Here is an 18,375-nt window from a genome sequence, read left to right on the forward strand (position 1 = left end):
GAAAGTAGGTCATGGTGACCTACTTTTGGAATTTCAAGGCTATATCTAAATAGCTACGAGTTATTAGACAACATCTTTCAAAAAATAATAATTCGATGCTTAAATGTTGACATGTCTATATAATTAAAGTTCATGTTTAACATAATTATCTGGCATGATTGCACGTTACAAACAAAATGTCACATCTGAACTGCATTCAAGATTGTACCAGCTACATGTAACCTAGATGCTAGATATATAGCTCTATCAAAAAAATCAACAGCTCACTAAGTATCAGATTTTTTATACAATTAGCCTTGAAGCTTCCGATTTTTGCAACAAAATGAGCCAAACTTAAGTGAAAATACATATACATTTAATTTGCTCATATATGGCAAAAAAGCCCCTGTTTGTGCTTTCACCTCCTGTGAAGCAAAGCAGTATTTAATAAAGGTGCCAATATTGGTTTTAATTGGTACCTAGCATATATATCTAAGCTAGTTTTCCCTACTTAGTGGCTATGAGAGCATATTATTCAAGATCACAGATCTACTTAGAGCTACATAAATGCTATGATCTTGAATGCACCCCTGGGGCCTTTGCAACTACTGCAGGCATATCCGATCCAACAATAATGTTCTTTTTCTGTAAACACCACTTTACAGAGTACTTTTCTTTTGTTAATACATTACAGGTCATAAGACAAATGAACCTGCAAATTTAAAAGAGAAGAAAGTAGTTGCTTTTAAAATTTTTATTACTGCTTTTGTAATAATCATTTTATTCTAACAATCTGGGTTCTTCCAAAACATTGACTTTACGAGAGCAACTGTGTTGTTAAGCTGAACACTTAGTGTATACATGTGTATCACATATTTAGCACAATAACATGAAAATAAATCTGTATGAACATGAACCATACAGGAATACAGCAGGCTAATTTCTTCCTGAATTTTATTGTGGTGTCATGAATAAAGTTCTATATGGGGTTAATTTGATGGGATGCATACTTTGGGTGATTCTGAATCCACAAATTAAAATCATCCATATTCAAAATATTTAGTCTTGTTAAGTCATATTAAATTCCCCCAAAGTTTCATGGCAAATTCCACAGAAGGTGACAAAATGCTGCACTATCAAAATGACCCTTTATATGATACACTGAACACTGTATATTCCCAGATTTCAGTACTGCAAATACAATGTAAATAATAAAATATTGAAAAAAATACCTTGTTCATTTCTGAAATGCTAACAAGTCATCATTGTTTCCGCAGTGTTCATAAAAACTATACAATAATTTGGCACCAATGCTGACATCTGTTTTGTTTGCAGGGTAGTTAAAATCTATTATGCTATTTAAGCAGAGATTCAATCTGACTCAATATGCAAAACTCCAAATTAGCATCAAATGAAGCACTCATTGTACGCAAATATTAACGTACATTTCTGACCAGAAAAGACAAGTATTTGGCATTTATCTGATTCATATACAAATATATATATAATATAACAAGAACACATCCTCATAACAAAATAATAAAAACAAGAATAAAAACAGACATACACTCTATTTACAATTATTGTATTGAATGCAAATACATATTATTCATATCTGTAAAAATATGCCATAAAGCAGTTTAAAAAGTTGCATTCCTTAAGAAAATATGTCCAGCAAGTCACAGTGACACACAGCAGTGCATGAAGACCTTAAAATTCTATATTATAAGCCACAACAGATTATATTGACCAACAGAATACTAGGTCTACTACAAAATATTTTATGAAGTAGAGCAAATTTTTTTAAAGCAATTGTATTATAAGCAAGAATGAATCATTTTCAACATGAAGAAATATTTTTTAGAAAAGTGATCTGGAATTTATTTAAATAATAAATGAACAAGTTATGGTATTAATTAGAATAAATATTTCAGGACAATAATTTACAATACAGAGGTAAAAATCAGTAGTGTATACATATATTATTTCATGACAAAGATATTATTATCACAGTCAGATGGTTAAAAACAATATAATTTAGATGCACTATACACACCCATAAAACCAATATACAGTAGCCAGCAGCTCTCCTGATCAAAAGAAAAAACTGTACAAACTTATTCTGTGTAAACAAACAGCATCACCTCTCTACAATTTTAGCCCATAGGATTTGATGGTCGCTTGAATATATCATGAATATTTCTACGTACTCTCTAAGACATGAGCCCCCTTAAAGTCATGTTTTTCATGCATCTCTGTTAAAAAAAATTGGCCCACACAAAATTTACGTTTTTTCTTCCAGTGACCTTAATGGGATTGATATTCTCAATGAATTTTCTTCAGGAGTAAATGTTTCATTCACAAGGAGTCTCTAATGTTTCCTTGTCACTAGGAATTACCGGTATTTCATACTCTCTTCTACAATAATCTGACAATGGAACATTGCTGTAAGACCCTTGCAGCTCAACCCAGAAGCTTTGAAGTATAATCTAGTAGATGTCATGCATCATAAAAAACTGTGAACCCCTTATTTCATTTGCATTGTTGCAAGTCCCTCCCACAATTCTGACCCTAGACCTACGAATTTTATAACTGTGGTATAGAGAGCTTGTCGCTCATTTTGCCTGCAAGGTGTCAAGGAATTGAGATGATGCCCCTGCTCTGACCCCTTGGGGACAGGGACTTTTTGTTTCCCTTTATCCATGAATAATACTTAAATACTACAAATATGACAAGAATTGGCTCGACAGTTTCATAATAGAAGCTTAAATGTTTCTGTTTACAACCAGCCATGGATAGCAGTATGTCACATCATCTATTCTGATGACCTCAAAATGAACAAGGGGTGTCATTTCACTAAAATAAAATGGAAAATAAGATAGAAAATAAACTTACTAAGCAATTCTTAAAAAAAAATTTCAATACTGATTTTATAATATGAATGCAGTATTCTTTTTTATGATGACAAGTATGTCTTCTATGGCTTCAACATGCAAAATTTTCAAATTTTTAATTGGGGGGGGGGGGGGGTATTTCTAGTTCTATTATTTTTCCCCCCTTATTCATCTGTGAACTACTAAACAATTGAAATATACGTATATACTTGGCATAAACTGAATTCACATTTTACATGTATAAACAGAAACTAGATTATATACATGAATTAGTGCAATGCAGTTGGGAGCTAATCAGAGCCATCATTATACTCTAGGTTCTGTTTCCTGTGATGGTCTTCTGATCTTGATCTCGATGACGTCTGACATGACTTGATTGGGTACCAGGCTCTCAACTGATCCATGGATATCCTCAGAGTCCTCTTCCTCTTCCTGTCCTGAAGTGCTCCCCCCTTCTGTGTCCATTTCACTGACCACAAGTTTCGCAATATCACTGATCCTGTCACTTTCATCTAAAGAAATTTGACGAAGACGGTGCTGTATAATGCGTTCCATCTTTTTATGCTGAAGTTCCTCTGCATTTTTTAATCTTACGTTTTCCACAATCACTACTTCAGACTGTTTCCTGTTTTTCTCCCCATCAGTTGTTCCCTCCCCGAAAAATGTCCCAGCAGATGTGGGACTTGCTGGAGGACTTGTATCCACCACACAGGAAGTGTCTATTTCATCTGTAATGGTAGTGTATTCAGAACTGATGGAAGTGAGAATAGGTGTCATCTGAGAAACTGAGGCAGGTGTTAGCAGATTTGTTTTACTACTGCCATAAACAGCAGATGTAATGGAGATTCTGGGAGAAGTGGGAGCACGGGAAATATTTGTCTTCATCTGCATCTCAGCATCATTGTATGAGATGTTCTCAGGTATCCCAGTGGTCATGTGTGTCTCTGCTGCAATGATTGCTGTGGAGTACACTGCTGACTGATTTTTGTTCTTTTCAGCATCAGGAACATGTGTGGCAGCAGAAGCATGGACACCTGCATTAGCCAGCTCTATGTTAACATTTAATTCTGAAGGAACATGTCTGCGCTGGGTTAATGGAAGGCCTTCTTCATATTCAATAATAGGACTTGATTCCTGTAATTGAGGAAGCAATTTCTTGCCTTTTATGCTCAGATTGTATTCCAGTGACTTCCTTCTGGCTGGGTTGGCCTGTTGTTTGGAGTAGTCTGTAAACTTTTTCAACTGTTCTTCCTTGACTGGATTTTTAGTATGAACTAATAATGGTGATGGAATGCTTCTCATAGTGGAATTAGATTCATTGTGCATGGTGGGACTAGGAGAATCCTTGCCCAAAGTGAAAACAGGAGTTGTCAGTGGTACCGTGTCCTGATCAGGATCAATTTTTGCTGGGGAATCTGACTCGTACATTACAATATCATTTTCCATGAAGGAATCCTGGCTCACCAAGCTAGGCTCATGAACCTGACTCCCGACAGATCCGCCGCTGAAATGTCTGACGTTTCTAGAGAGGTAGTTTTTCAGCAGGGCCAGTGTTTCATTTGTTTGCAGAGCTACCTCCTCCAGCTTAGACATTCTGTAATCTACAGTCTGTAGAGAAAGCTTGATGGAGTTCTCCTTCTGGTTGACATCGTCCATTCTCATTGCCATGTTTTCAACTCTGCAAAATACATTTAATCTGATGAAATATGAAGAAAACAAACAGTAATCAAGCTTAGAGGTTGATTAGAACAATACAAATTGGGCAAACAAGAACCCCTAAAAACATCATAGGTGGGATCAGGTTCCATGGAGGAGTCATCCCCTGTCAACTGGTCACACCCACCGCATGCTCCTTTTTTATGATCGGGTAAATGGAAAAATCCGTAGACAATTCAGTGTGAAAAAATGGTCTAACAATTCGTATGAAAAATGTCAATCAACACTCAACTTAATGCTAGATTAGATTTGCTAACAAGGTCATATCGACCATAGAATTTGCAAAATATCAACTTTTAATGAGACTACTGATATCCTTGTATCATCAACTTATTTGTCAATAGCTTGCCTCCTTTTAGAAATTATTTGTATGTAGAACATGCTTCAGCATATCAAATTAACTGGGAGACATATACTCCATACTGCAGGTGATAATGGTGTATGGCTACATAATAAGGGAAGTTTGACAATGGAAAACTTGAAGACATCGCAATTATCATTAAGTTTATTGTTAGTTTGCCATTAATGTCTTCTCTAGTAAAATATCCAAATATGAAACAGATGTGTCTCGGTAAAATAAATTATCTCCAATATAAACACTTCTCTTTAGCAATCAAGCTGTTTATCATATTCATATCAAGAAACTAATCCCTAATTAAATTCTCAACCAACAGGTAATACCAACCAAAAAATGTGACAAAAACCATTTGTTAAAGAGGGTAAATTACAAGTAAATACCTAGTATCTAGAATCAGTGACAAACTATTTATTAATATATGTATATTATAAAACATTACTTTTTAAGCAAATGTGATGACTCTAAATTGACAAAATTTGTTAAAATCATAAAACATTACCTCTCATTAATGACCCTGATTCGTTCATCTGAGGAAGACTGGAACTTGTAATCCTTGTAACGGAAGTAGTCTTCTACACACTCTTCCTCGAAATCGTGAAGTTTCTCCTTATCATCAGGAGACAGGAACAGCTCTGCAAGAAAGAAAAAAATATCTGGCTATACACTGCATTCACTTAGTTATTAGTCCTTTTTAACAACTTACATGTATATTTCCAACACAAACAACAAAACCCTCAGCTTATTCTTTCCTTTTAAGACAACATCTAGTAGCTTCATGAAGTTTTAAACATGAATGCCCCTACTACATGCCATCTTTAGCTGCCATTTTTATAGATCCAAAGATCACATTCCTAGAGAATAATACAAGAGATAAACAATTTGGTCTAGCATGTAATATTTTTAATTTTCATATTTAGTATGTATCCATACTTTTTAAACTTTATTGGTGTAATTTTAAAATCTGGTACAACAGACCTACTTTACACATACATATCTAGCCAACCCTATGCCCCCCCCCCCCCCCCCCCCCCCCGAATAAAAAAAATACATACTCAGCCCGTTGTCAAAAAAATCCCTCTTTCCTTTGCAGCGACGAATGATGTACTTGAATGTGAGGTAAATGTGGCTGATAATTGTGAAAGGTGGAGGCAAGATTGGGCGCATTTCATATTTCACAATCAACTGATATCGTTGGAATTTCCAAATTTCCCGAGATTTGGCATTGTTTCTTATGAAAGTGGCACTGAAAATACAATTTTAAAATTTTATCACAATTTGAAACAATTATTTTGTAAGTGAACTTTTTTGGGTTAAAAAATAAGTGAACCAATAAGTCAAAGTACAGTTTGGAACTTACTTGAATCTGGCAATAAGTAGGTTAACCAAAAGTACATTGGACATGAGGAGGAAAACAAACATACAGGCAGGGGCAACCCAAGACCCATATACACAGCCATTGGGGTGACGTTCAGGATCTGTACAGGCTGAAACAATTCAGTGGTTTTAGTGTACAATATTTGTTTGGCCTCTTCCATAATCTATATGGATTTTTTTTTAATTTCTGAAAGAAATCACCTTAAATATTGCTTGAAAAAAAAATCTGTAAGACATATATTTTAAATAACCTAGTATGTATAAAGATTAACAATTTGAGACAAGAGGTTTTATAAAACAACAAATGTTACACTTGATGTAAAGTCAAAACCAAGACTTACTATCTATTTCATCTGCAAACAATTCTCCATAGATCATCCAATAAGGGTAAAAGAACATGTTTCTGACAAGGAACCAAGATGGTTCCTCGTTCTGGAAATGTACTGCCTGACGGATGATTCCAAAACTCATCACGACCAACAACATGATGATCAGGAAATAGGACATGTCCCTCAGCTGAAAGACAAGAATTAGTGTTGGAGCAATGAAGAGAAATTACGAGTACACACCAAGCAGTAATTAAATTCATTAAGGAGGAGATACACTTTTTTAAAAAAAATAAATATATGGTACATGTACTGGTACGATTTCTTTTTCTAAGAATTTAAAATAGATATAAAGAATGAGATTTTATTTGTTGTTCAAAAATAAAATAAAGTGAATGATTGGTGTGCATGCTATGGATGTCTATAACTATTTGACTATGTACAACCATAATATTCAAATATCCGCCAGCCCCCAGTGTCTACTTTTGGGTTTTGACACACCTTCCCCCTAAAATGCATCTCAATGCATCAAAATGCATTAAGACTATTTGACTATTTCTTGTTTAAGTGACTTAGTGAATACTCACCAGCTTGCCAATGATCTTGACATATGGTCCCAGGTACTGGTTAACTGACAGAATTTCTAGTATTCGTATGTAGAAGAACACTATGTTTAATGTGTAGATAATGCGAGCTGCTTTTCTTGTTTCATCAAACATTCGAAGACCAACTGCTGTAGAAAACATCAAAATGGCCACCATGTCCCAGATATTCCAGTACTGACTAAAGAACACACGTAACTTCAGACTGCACTTAACAGGTTCAGATGCCACAATCTAAAAAAAATATTATTGCAAATTTAATTAAAATAATTTTTATGTACTAAACTAAACCTGGAGAATTTTAAAATGCTTTTTTCCTATGTAATTAAAATCAAAATGCCCACATGCACTCCCTAATAAACCAAGCTTTCTGGAGAATTTTTAATCACTTTATTTTCTTCTTTTACTAAAATTCAGGTACAAGTAAGAACAGGTTGAGATACTGAACAAATCAATACTAGTACATGTATCATATTAACACTGACAGGATGTTCTCAATAACACACTAAATTGTTTATTTTCATGACTCGAACGATTTTGAAAATAACAAATACGCTGTTTAGTCATATATGACGTATCTTTACATCCATAGCTGACAATCATTTAATCATTTATAACACACTTCTCTATATAACAGAAGACAATTCCTCAAAGAATGAGGAAAGCTCTTACAAATACTTCAACTTTATCAGTCACACGGAGCCTGGTTCAATAATGTTTCTAGGATGTCATGTACAAGTTCCACAAGTTTCTTTGCTATAATTTAATTACCCTAACAATTTCTTATTTTATGTTCAATTCTGTAAAAAATTCCAAGGTATATTACAACAAGAGGTCCATTGGTAACAATACTCACCTGAGTCATGTTTTTCAGTGATTATTAACGACTGTCATTTTCCTGGTGACTGAAATGGGTAGTAAACCTGGTTTATTCATTTTAGTGATTTAATGCAAGTTGCACGCAGAAAATGGGATTCCTTTGTGATTTATCATTGTTTATTAACTTTAAGAACTTAAATTTTATGACTATGCGAAAATAAATATCAATAGTTAAAATAATCGGCAATTTTTAAAAGCCAGGACAGGTCAAAACTGGATGTGTTTGCCCAAGCCAAACAGGAATATTCCAAAATATTGCTGTCAGATGACTGCATAAATGCATTTATTTTCAACAATCGGTAAATTTTTATAAAATGGTCATAATTTGTTGGTATTTTAAGCCAATTTTCATCGATCCATTACACAAAACTGCAATTATTTCATCAATATTAAGTAAAAAACATCAAAATATGTAAACTGGGTTTACTACCCATTTTAGTCACTGGGAAAATGATGAATGGTGATAATCATTAAATAACGTAAAATTTGGATCTGAAATTCTCAGTGAAGGTATATTTTGTTGTAATGAACTAAATCTGTAAGTTTCATGACAAATAAATAAGTATTTTTTGAGTAATTAGCAAAAACCCAGTTTTCAGCTTCCAAATTCCCAGCCAAGCCCGGCTTTTACTACCCATTTTAGTCACACTCAGGGCTCAGGAAATCCACAATTTTCATGAAGGGCTTTTTTTTAATTATATATATAACTTGATCAATAATTCTTTCAGTAAATAGCAGATACAATTTTTTTTCAAAGAAGTTATACATATATGATATCCTACAACAATCATGCAGACAAAATTAAGCAATCCTTTTATGCAATAGGAGCTTTTTTTCTCAACCACCAAATACAACTTTATAAATCAATATTCATTACTAGTACATAATTCAAAATGTATATTTCATTTTGGAGAATATGGATAAGTTTCACAAACTTATAAAATCAAATATTTTGACATAAGATACATCATGGAAAATAGTTTGGTGACATCATAGACATCTTCACACAGAAAAACAACCTCTCGCTAGTAAGATATTGGTCAAGTATGGATTACTTGTCTGTAAACCTTTTATATGGGAATGTTCCAAAACATTCATTTTCTCCCATCTGGACAATAGTGCATCAGCTAAAATACACAGGATAACTTCTTATACAAACAGTATGCTTTTAGGGTCCATCAAGGGATCGAATTCTCTACACCTACTCCCCTTTATTCTGACATCATACTCTTACACAAAACATATAAGATACTTGTACATGAATCATCATAAAAGTGGCCCTTTTTTGGTTTTTTATTATTACCTAAGTTTGTTTGACACTTCTTCAATGTTTATCTTAAAAACCAATATATAGGAATTATAATAGAAGTAAAAATCAATTAATTTAAATGATGTTATTTGATACTGAACGAAAGTATAATACTCTCAGGGTTCATCCATCAACCTCAATATCTAACTGACTAATATCTAACCTCAATATCAAGCTGACAGAGAGATAGAGCAGCAAGCAGCATCTCATAAACAAAGTCAATCAAATACCTGCCAATATATATATAAATATTTATCATATTTATATACATAGATATCCCCCTTGAAGTCTTACTTTGGAGTGAAGAAGTATTTGGGAAATAATAAATTCAACAGCAAAAAAACTACATCCAAGTTTCATGTATAAAAACCATTCATTTATTTAAAAAAACAAAACAAAAAAACACCCCCTCCCAATAAAAACAGGCCCATGGGCCTTAACAAGCACCTGATTATTGTGAGTTCACTTTGGGCCAATCTGATACTGGCTATAAGACTAGTCTTACATACATTTTACAGTTTGATAACATTATCATATTTATGCAGCATGCTCCTATAAACTCATAAGTAAATCAAATAGAGAACATTGTACAAGTTGATGCACCAAACATCAAATCAGCTGCAAAAATGTTTTGCATTTCAAAGTACAGTCAAACCTCATTATCTTGAACTCGATGGACCTGAGAAAAACTTTAAGATATCTGAGGATTCAAAATATCAGGTGTAAAATACTTGAGAGAATATATGGCTTCGGATTTCCAAATCACTGACATATCCATGGTACTCAAGATATCAGTGTTCAAGATACCAAAGTTCAACTGTATTTCCAAATGAAAGTCCAAGGAAAATAAATTTTAAGTAAAGGAGGTTTACGACAAAACTGCAAAACTGCTCACTTAGTTTACTTTTCTATACTTTATTAAAATACTTTAATTTTCAATGAATGGCTAAGTAACTATTAATCAAAACTAAATTAAGTCATGAATATTGAAATTGGAGATAAAAGATTGGATAAAATCATCATCAAATCAGTTGTTACAAGATGAAGAAGACAAGTAGAACTGAAAATATATCTAAAATTATAATGATGAATGTTTCATTGATTTCTGACAAAAAGGAATTAAGTACAGATTTTTCAACTGCTGTTACCCCAGATCTTTGTCATGTGATAATTTAATGCCAATTTTTTCATTGTAATAGACATGTATCACAATAAATGTGAAGTGCAGAAAAAAATATCATTGTGACATTTGCAACTGTAGTGTATTTACATCTAAAATTTTTCAATATTTATTAATCATTTTGTCACTGTAATTAATATCTGGAAACTCATTATGTTTCGTATTTATTTCTTATACACACTCCCCATGTTGGGGAGCAGTTCATGTAACAACTTTTCATAAAAATCAAAAAATAAATTGAAATGTAATTACAACCATTTAGACTTAGCATTAAAAAAAAATTCTCTCAGTTTTATTCATAATTTTTATGCAAGTTATCAAAAAGAAATTATTCCATCAAACCACTAAAAAATTAATGACTCATTTCCCCATGTGCACATTCTAACACAACCTAAAATATATTGTCCGGCCTGCTCCTGCAGCTGATAATAATAAATTTCAATACAGTTACAGTGTATATGACACTTCCAACCCTCATGCAAACAATTTAAAGATTCCCCCCCCATTCCTTTATTTATCCCCAATTGTGGCCCCACTCTCCCTCAGGACCATGTTTGAACAAACTTGAATCTGCATTACCTGAGGATGCTAGCACATATCATGACCAAGCTATTCTCAAGAAGAATTTCAAATATTTTCCCGACATATTTCCAAGTAAAATTTTTATCCCTTCCTCTTATGGCCCCAACCTATCCATGGGGGTCATGATTTAAACAAACTTGAATCTGCACTACAGGAAGATGCTTCCATGTCAATAAGACCAACCTGGATCTGCTGTTCTTGAGAAAATTTTTAATGATTTTTCTTTTCCCTATGTACTCCTGCATAAAATTTTTATCCCTAATTGTGAACCCATTTTCCAAAGGTGAGCATGATTGGAAAAAATTTGAATCTGTCTTACCTGAGGATGCTTTCATATTTATATGACTAATCATGGCCCTGCTGTAACTGAGAAAGAGATTTTTAAAAAATGTTCCTATATATTTCCTTTAAAACATTGATCTCTTACTGTGGTCCCACCCTATCCCCAGGGGAATGATTAAAAAAAAAATTAAACTGGCATTACCAGCTGAGAATGCTTCCATATCAATATGACTGTAAGTATAGACCTGCTGTTCTTCATCATCAGATTTTGAAAAATTTCTTCCTATATATTTCCAGGTGTACTTTGATCCTCATCTGTGGTCCCACCCTACCACCAGGGGATATGATTTTACAAACTTGATTCTACACTACTTGAGGATGCTTTCATAAAAATTTAGATCCTCAGTACATGCAAGTCTGTAAAGTGGTGCGTATGTCAATCAACCTGTTTTAATGTTATTTCATACCTTCTTACTCTACACGGTATTCTAAATAAATTTTTGTGGCATAATGTAATCACAGAAATCAAAAAAGCAGAAATAAATTTGCTACCTTTCAGGGGTTTAGTCACAAAAATTTCCAACTGCAGAAAATACCCATTATATGGTATTAATATTGCTAACATGGCATTGTAGTTCTGGAGAAGAAGATTCTTCAATGATTTTTTTTTTCTGTATACATGCCATATGTAAAATTTGATCCCTGATTAAAGCCCTACCCTAACCCTGAGTCCCAGTGATTTTTAAGTTCTTTTTCTATATATATTCCATGTAAAATTTGATTCCCTAGTATGGCTCGACCAATCCCTGGAGCTGTGATTTGAACAATGAATCTGCACTCCCTGGAGGATTTCATTCCATTTCAAGTGTTACATCATACCTTGGAAAAAATTTGTGACATACACGCAGATGGACCAACCCCTACAACTCCTACTATTTTGGTGGAATCATTAAGAAAACCTGTAATGGAAGGAACTCTATTTAAAACTGTTGAAATTAGGATTAATGTGATTTACACCACTTCATCTAGACATCTGCTCAGGAATAGTCAATATTTATTGTTTTCATATGAATTCAACAGATTTAGATTTTTGCCTGTGAAAATGGTTCCCCAACAATCATAATTGATTAACTCTAAAATGATTGTTTCAACGAAGGTATTTTTTTTCTATGGAAAATCTTTAGGTCATGCTGTTAACCCTAACAAAATACTTTGGTCAAAATTTCTGTTAGTGTACACTTCTTTCTGAATCTTGCAATTTTATAAAAATCCTGAAATGTCTTTGATACAAATGCAACATTTAAACAAAATGTGTATTGGAAACACACTGTCAGGCTGCCATGGCAAAATCTTATGATGTCAGCATTCCAGTTGACTCTTGGCTAAGACCTAAATTCTAAATGATCCTCATGAAATATTATATTTTTCACATATCTAAATGGTCAACATCAAAGTTTTAAAAGAAAGACACTCAAACATCCCAACCAAAAATAATATACACCTAAAAGGAGATAAAAGAACTAGAAAAATGTCCATAGGACATGAATACCCTGCCAAGGGTTAGTAATGCAACATAAAATGTGTATTAGTGTATGAAGTTTGATGAAAATATCTTGCCAATGGATAGTTTCTTTAAAACTGAGTTTTATAGACAATAAAAAATAAAGTCAAAGGTCAATGGGTAGGTCAAGGAAACAAAAAGGATATAGTTGAAAAATTCTCACCAAATTATGTATCAGTGAATACACTTACATAAAAATTATCTTGAATAGTTTCTTTGAAATAAAGCAAATTGCAAATTTAAGAAAAATGTGGTCAAAGTCACAGGAAAGTTCAAGGTCAAAGGTGTTTGATGCAGTTAAATAGCTCTCACTATGTATCAGCAAATGAAGTTTGATAACAATATCTTGAATGGTTTCTTCAAAACTGAGCTTAACACTAATTTAAAAAAGTTAGGTCAACGTCAAAGGAAATGTCAAGGTCAAAAAATGTTGCTGCAGTTGAATTGCTCTTATCAATATGTATCATCATAGAGGGTTTGATAAGAATACCTTGAATAGTTTCTTTGAAGTTAACACTAATTTAAGAAAAGTAAGGTCAAGTTCAAAGGAAAGGTCAAGGTAACAAAATATTAATGCAGTTGAATAGTTTATATCAGTATATGTATCAGCATATGAAAATTGATGAAAATATTTTGAATAGTTTCTTTAAAACTGAAAAAAACACAAAGTGTGATGAAAGTATATATGGATAGATGGAAGGACAGAAGGACAGGACAGAAGATGGACATGGCAACCACTATATGTCATATTTATGGTGGGGAATAAAAAATGGGTAAATTTTGACAATTTAAAATGCAAAAAAGTACAAGATGTGTTTGTGAAACACTGATGCCCCTGTATGGCAACTTATATCAAAGTCTAAACTTTCTCAAATGCAAATCAAATATGTTGGTAACAAAAGTAAGGTCTTGTCTCGAGAAATATACCTGTGAAATATGAAAGCCCCAGCAGCAACCATTGAATAGATATGGTGAAGGTTAACGTTTTTTCAAAAGTATGTCAAACATCAAGGTCAAGGTCAAATGGTCAAAATTATTGGTGCCCAAGGAAAGGCCTTTTCCCAAGAAATGCACAGGTGAAATATGAAAGCCGAAGCACCAATCATTCAAAAGTAATGACCAAGGTTCAAGTTTTTCAAAGGTAGGTCAAACTCCTAGGTCAAGATCAAAGGGTCAAAGTTGTTGGTATTCAAAGGAAAGTCTTATCACAAGGATTACACCTGTGAAATATGAAAGCCCTAGCACCAACCATTAAGAAGTTATGGCCAAAGTTAATTTTTTTTCAAAAGTAAGTCCAACTCCTAGGTCAAGGTCAAAGGGTCAAAGTTGTTGGTATCCAAAGGAAGGTTTTGTCACAAGGATTACACATGTGAAGTATGAAAGCCCAAGCTCTAACCATTCAAAAGTTATGGCCAAGGTTAAACTTCAGTAAAATTTTGCAAAACTGGGTCAAACTCCAAGGTCAAGGTCAAAAGGTCAAATATGGTGGTACCAAAAGAAAGGTCTTGTCACAAGGAATACACATGTGAAGTAAGAAAGCCCAAGCTCTAATCATTCAAAAGTTATGGCCAAGGTTAAACTTTAGTAAAATTTTGCAAAACTGGGTCAAACTCCAAGGTCAAGGTCAAAAGGTCAAATATGGTGGAACCCAAAGAAAGGTCTTGTCACAAGGAATACACATGTGAAATATGAAAGCCATAGCTCCAACCAATCAAAAGTTATGGGCAAGGTTAAAAGCTTTTGCTCACAAACAGACAGACAGACGGATGGACAGGGCAAAAACTATATACCCCCGAATCTTCGATACGGGGGCGTAAAAACAGAGCAAATCCATAATAAATATCTACAATTAACACAAGTACAAAGGTCAGATTCAATAAATATCCATCTAAATTTCATATACTACAGTACAATCTGGAATCAATAACTTCCATTTCTAAATTACTTTTATTGAAAATAAATTTATAGAGAAAGTTATGAATAGATAACAGGACAATAGTAAGTTTTTCTGTATTATTATCAATTTAATGATCAGTACTATAAAATTAAAATTTGTTTGAAGATTTATACTGTGCCGCTGCCAACTGCTATTGGAAACTGAAATGACTTAAAAGCCTGGATATTGAAGATAAACAAAGACAAATCAGCAACTATCCACTGTATTTGCAGTGGACTTGGAAAGCTAATCTTTACCAATATTCTAAGACCACCAGTGCATTTAACACAGTCGTAGGAGTTGACAGGAATTGTTAGTCAAATTCTCACTTTCGAAAATTTTTTAAGTGTTTGGAGTGTTGTTTTTCGTAATGACTTTGTTTGAAGTATCTGAAAACTGTTGATCTGGAAGAAATGGATCTACCTTATATGAAAATATGGATTCTAAAGATTGAAATTATTATCAGAACTTCAGTATTTAATGAGGAACGATTTTTTGCACAAATTATTTCAAAGACTTAATGCAGCATCAACAAATAGATTGTTGAAAGAAAAGTCTACTCTGCCATTATGGAGACCATTTTGAATGACACAGTATCATTCACAGCAAACCTGACAGGAAAATTAAATGGAACCAAACCTTACTTTCCAGGGGACTTGGAATCTGAGCCTTTCTATGCTCTGGCCATAGATTTGATAAGGTATGTGCTGCCCATCATCATATTTGTTGGAACATTTGGAAATGTAATGAGTTTTTTGATCATGGTACAAAGAGAAATGAGACAGACATCTACATTTTTCTACTTGGCCACTCTAGCTGTGGCTGACACTGGAGTTTTATACATCAGCGCATTCAAAACATGGATAACAGTACTAACTGGATATGAGCTACTTCACCAGAGTGATGCTGCCTGCAAGATCTTGATTTTTCTAACCCATTTCTTTGTCCACTTCTCTGCCTGGCTGATTGTTGCCGTTACAGTAGAGCGCTTTTTGGCAGTGTGGTTTCCCCTCCGAGCCACAACAATGTGCAGTTTGGCTAGGGCAAAATTTGTCACAGTCATAATTGCTATGATCTTCATCTTAATCAACAGTCATATATTCTGGACAGCTGAACTTTACTCATTACCTAGTGGTCAGGTTAGATGTATGTCCTATGCTTATGAGAACCTTGTCTGTAAAGTCTTTCCTTGGATATATCTTATTTTGTACTCCTTCCTCCCTGTGTTAGTATTGTTTTTATTCAACACTTTGATTATTGTAAGCCTTGTCAAGAACAAACCCTTGTTTCAAGCCATGACTAAAACTGACCAACAGATGCGCTATGATCACCAAAAACTAGCTATCTGTTTACTTGTCATTTCCTTCACTTGGATCGTCACAACTATGCCTCGACCGCTTTACCGATTCTTTATGGAGAAACCAAAAAATATAGAAAAACAAGCAGAAGCAGTCTTTGTCCGAACCCTCTGCTTTATGCTAATGTACATTAACCATGCTGTGAATTTCTTCATCTACGGACTTACAGGGCAGAGATTCAGGATGGAACTGAGGCGTTTTCTTTGTCGTGTTCACCTTAGAAAACAACAGCCCAAACCAAGACTGACCTTTAAATCCAGTGGGAGTGGTTCTGGCCAGGAAAGTTCTTTTCCTCTCGTCAGCACACCTCAAACTGAGATGGCCACCTTTGCATGAAATACATTTCTAGTATTTTTTCTTAAGATGCAATGCATTTTAAGTGTGGATATCAATATGCAATTTTATCTTCATTTTTCAATCATACGTGGTAATTTAAGCTACTGTAACAACTTATTGTTTGAACATTCTAAATTCTCCACTATAAATTTCTTTATAAACAAAAGTCCAAAAGTTTCTGATTAATGTACTTATATATATAGCATGTACAAGAACGATAAAAGCCTTAGAGAAATTACAAATTTTACTGCTTCAATCCGGAAGTTTTTGACATTACTGATACTTTATATTGATTAAAAAGTGATACATTATATTGATTAAAAAGTGTTTTATTAGAGTGCATTTTGTTGTGAAATCATTCAATAAAGCATACTGAACATTCAATAAAATCTCTTTAATAATCAGAGTAAAGTCAAGCTTGTCTACTCTATGATTAAATACCCTCAGCTAAAAAACACCCGAATTTCCTATATTACTTATAGATATGGTCTGGACAAAAAAATCATTCTGGAATTCTTTTGATCTTTACATCTGTCCAAAAGTTTTAGACAACTTATCTCTGTTAAAATGTTTCTGTTCCTACAGTAAGATTTTTATACAGTGTTCTCTCTCAAAATTACAGCAAGTGTATAATGCAAGCTAGGTTATGTAACAGGTAATCAAAATGAATATTCATAGAATGACCATAATATATAAATAGCCTTCTTGACAACTTGTCAAGAATTACGACTCCTTCCAGCTTAGAATTATGGATTATATACAGTAGTAAGGCAAATGAAATAACATCGAGATTCATATATACTGGTGACTCAAGATGGCACAAACTTCAATCTTCTGAATTTTCTGTTATCTGTCAAAGTTCCGCATTGGTCCCAATAATTTTTTGTCCTTTAATAAATCAAGCAAATTTATACTTGACAAGCCATCATCAAGGCTTGTGGGTCATAATTAGTGATACATGAATGCAATCCCTCCTGGATTGTTTGATGACTGTTTTTGCTTGAAAGGATTGTTTATAACCATTTAGTTCTTCTTTCAAAAATTAATGCTCATTATAAATTGAATTAATTATTAAACTGGAAGCTTACTGATTTCACTTTTGAAATTTTAATGATGATTTTGAGATGTGTGCAATACCAGACTGACAAACCTGTTGTTATGTTTATTTTTTTTTTTGTAAATGGGAAAAAACCCTCTGAAATATATTTAAAACATGCTTATATATATATATATATATATATATATATATATATATATATATATATATATATATATATATATATATATATATATACCGGTATATATATATATATATAAACACACACACACACCAGTCATTGTCAGGCTCTAATTTGATGGGAGTGTAACCTAAAGTTCAATAAGTCTGATGTGTTGTATCTTAATTACGATAATCCTTCATAGAGAATACAGGGATGATGTTAGCACTCCAATAGCTTCTTCAATGGATATGACATCTGAGGTTTCATTACATTAAGAAACTCTCCACCAAATGACCCCATCAACAGATCAATATTTTGTAAAAGACATGCTTTAACAATGTTTTATCAAATACTTGTTGAATTTCAAAACTAATGTTTGACTAAGCTGTCAATTGCTTAACTTAAAGATATTTTCATAAACAAAGGATATAAAAGGTTCTTTTAGAGAAAATCCACAATAAAAAAAAAAAAAAACAAGAAGTC

General features: G+C 33.3%; 2 protein-coding genes across 4 annotated transcripts in view; one reads left to right on the top strand and one right to left on the bottom strand.

Moving 5' to 3' along the window:
* Window positions 1-718: 718 nt before the first annotated feature.
* LOC133182233 (transient receptor potential cation channel subfamily M member 3-like) overlaps window positions 719-18,375 on the bottom strand; it is a 94,335-nt gene continuing 76,678 nt past the window's right edge. For 2 of the 3 annotated variants that reach the window (XM_061316991.1, XM_061316989.1), the window contains 6 exons: window positions 7,235-7,483; window positions 6,663-6,837; window positions 6,305-6,431; window positions 6,000-6,190; window positions 5,447-5,579; window positions 719-4,551 (listed from right to left, as the gene is read on the bottom strand). In XM_061316991.1, the coding sequence (XP_061172975.1) occupies window positions 3,180-4,551; window positions 5,447-5,579; window positions 6,000-6,190; window positions 6,305-6,431; window positions 6,663-6,837; window positions 7,235-7,483 (2,247 nt within the window). In that variant the 3' untranslated portion in view covers window positions 719-3,179. The remainder of the gene's footprint in view (window positions 4,552-5,446; window positions 5,580-5,999; window positions 6,191-6,304; window positions 6,432-6,662; window positions 6,838-7,234; window positions 7,484-18,375) is intronic. The other variant, XM_061316990.1, reaches the window with a different exon arrangement.
* On the top strand, window positions 15,653-16,672 carry LOC133182234 (growth hormone secretagogue receptor type 1-like). Its single transcript, XM_061316992.1, has one exon. The coding sequence runs from the start codon at window positions 15,725-15,727 to the stop codon at window positions 16,670-16,672; it is 948 nt and encodes a 315-aa protein (XP_061172976.1). The 5' UTR covers window positions 15,653-15,724.

Source organism: Saccostrea echinata, unplaced genomic scaffold (assembly GCF_033153115.1).
Source record: "Saccostrea echinata isolate AGI-Se365-2 ecotype Australia unplaced genomic scaffold, CSIRO_AGI_Sech_v1 ptg000009l, whole genome shotgun sequence".
NCBI classification, from domain to species: domain Eukaryota; kingdom Metazoa; phylum Mollusca; class Bivalvia; order Ostreida; family Ostreidae; genus Saccostrea; species Saccostrea echinata.

Excerpts from the sequence above, each read along its gene's own strand:
- LOC133182234 (XM_061316992.1), top strand. The coding sequence starts at position 15,725 with ATGAGTTTTTTGATCATGGTACAAAGAGAAATGAGACAGACATCTACA.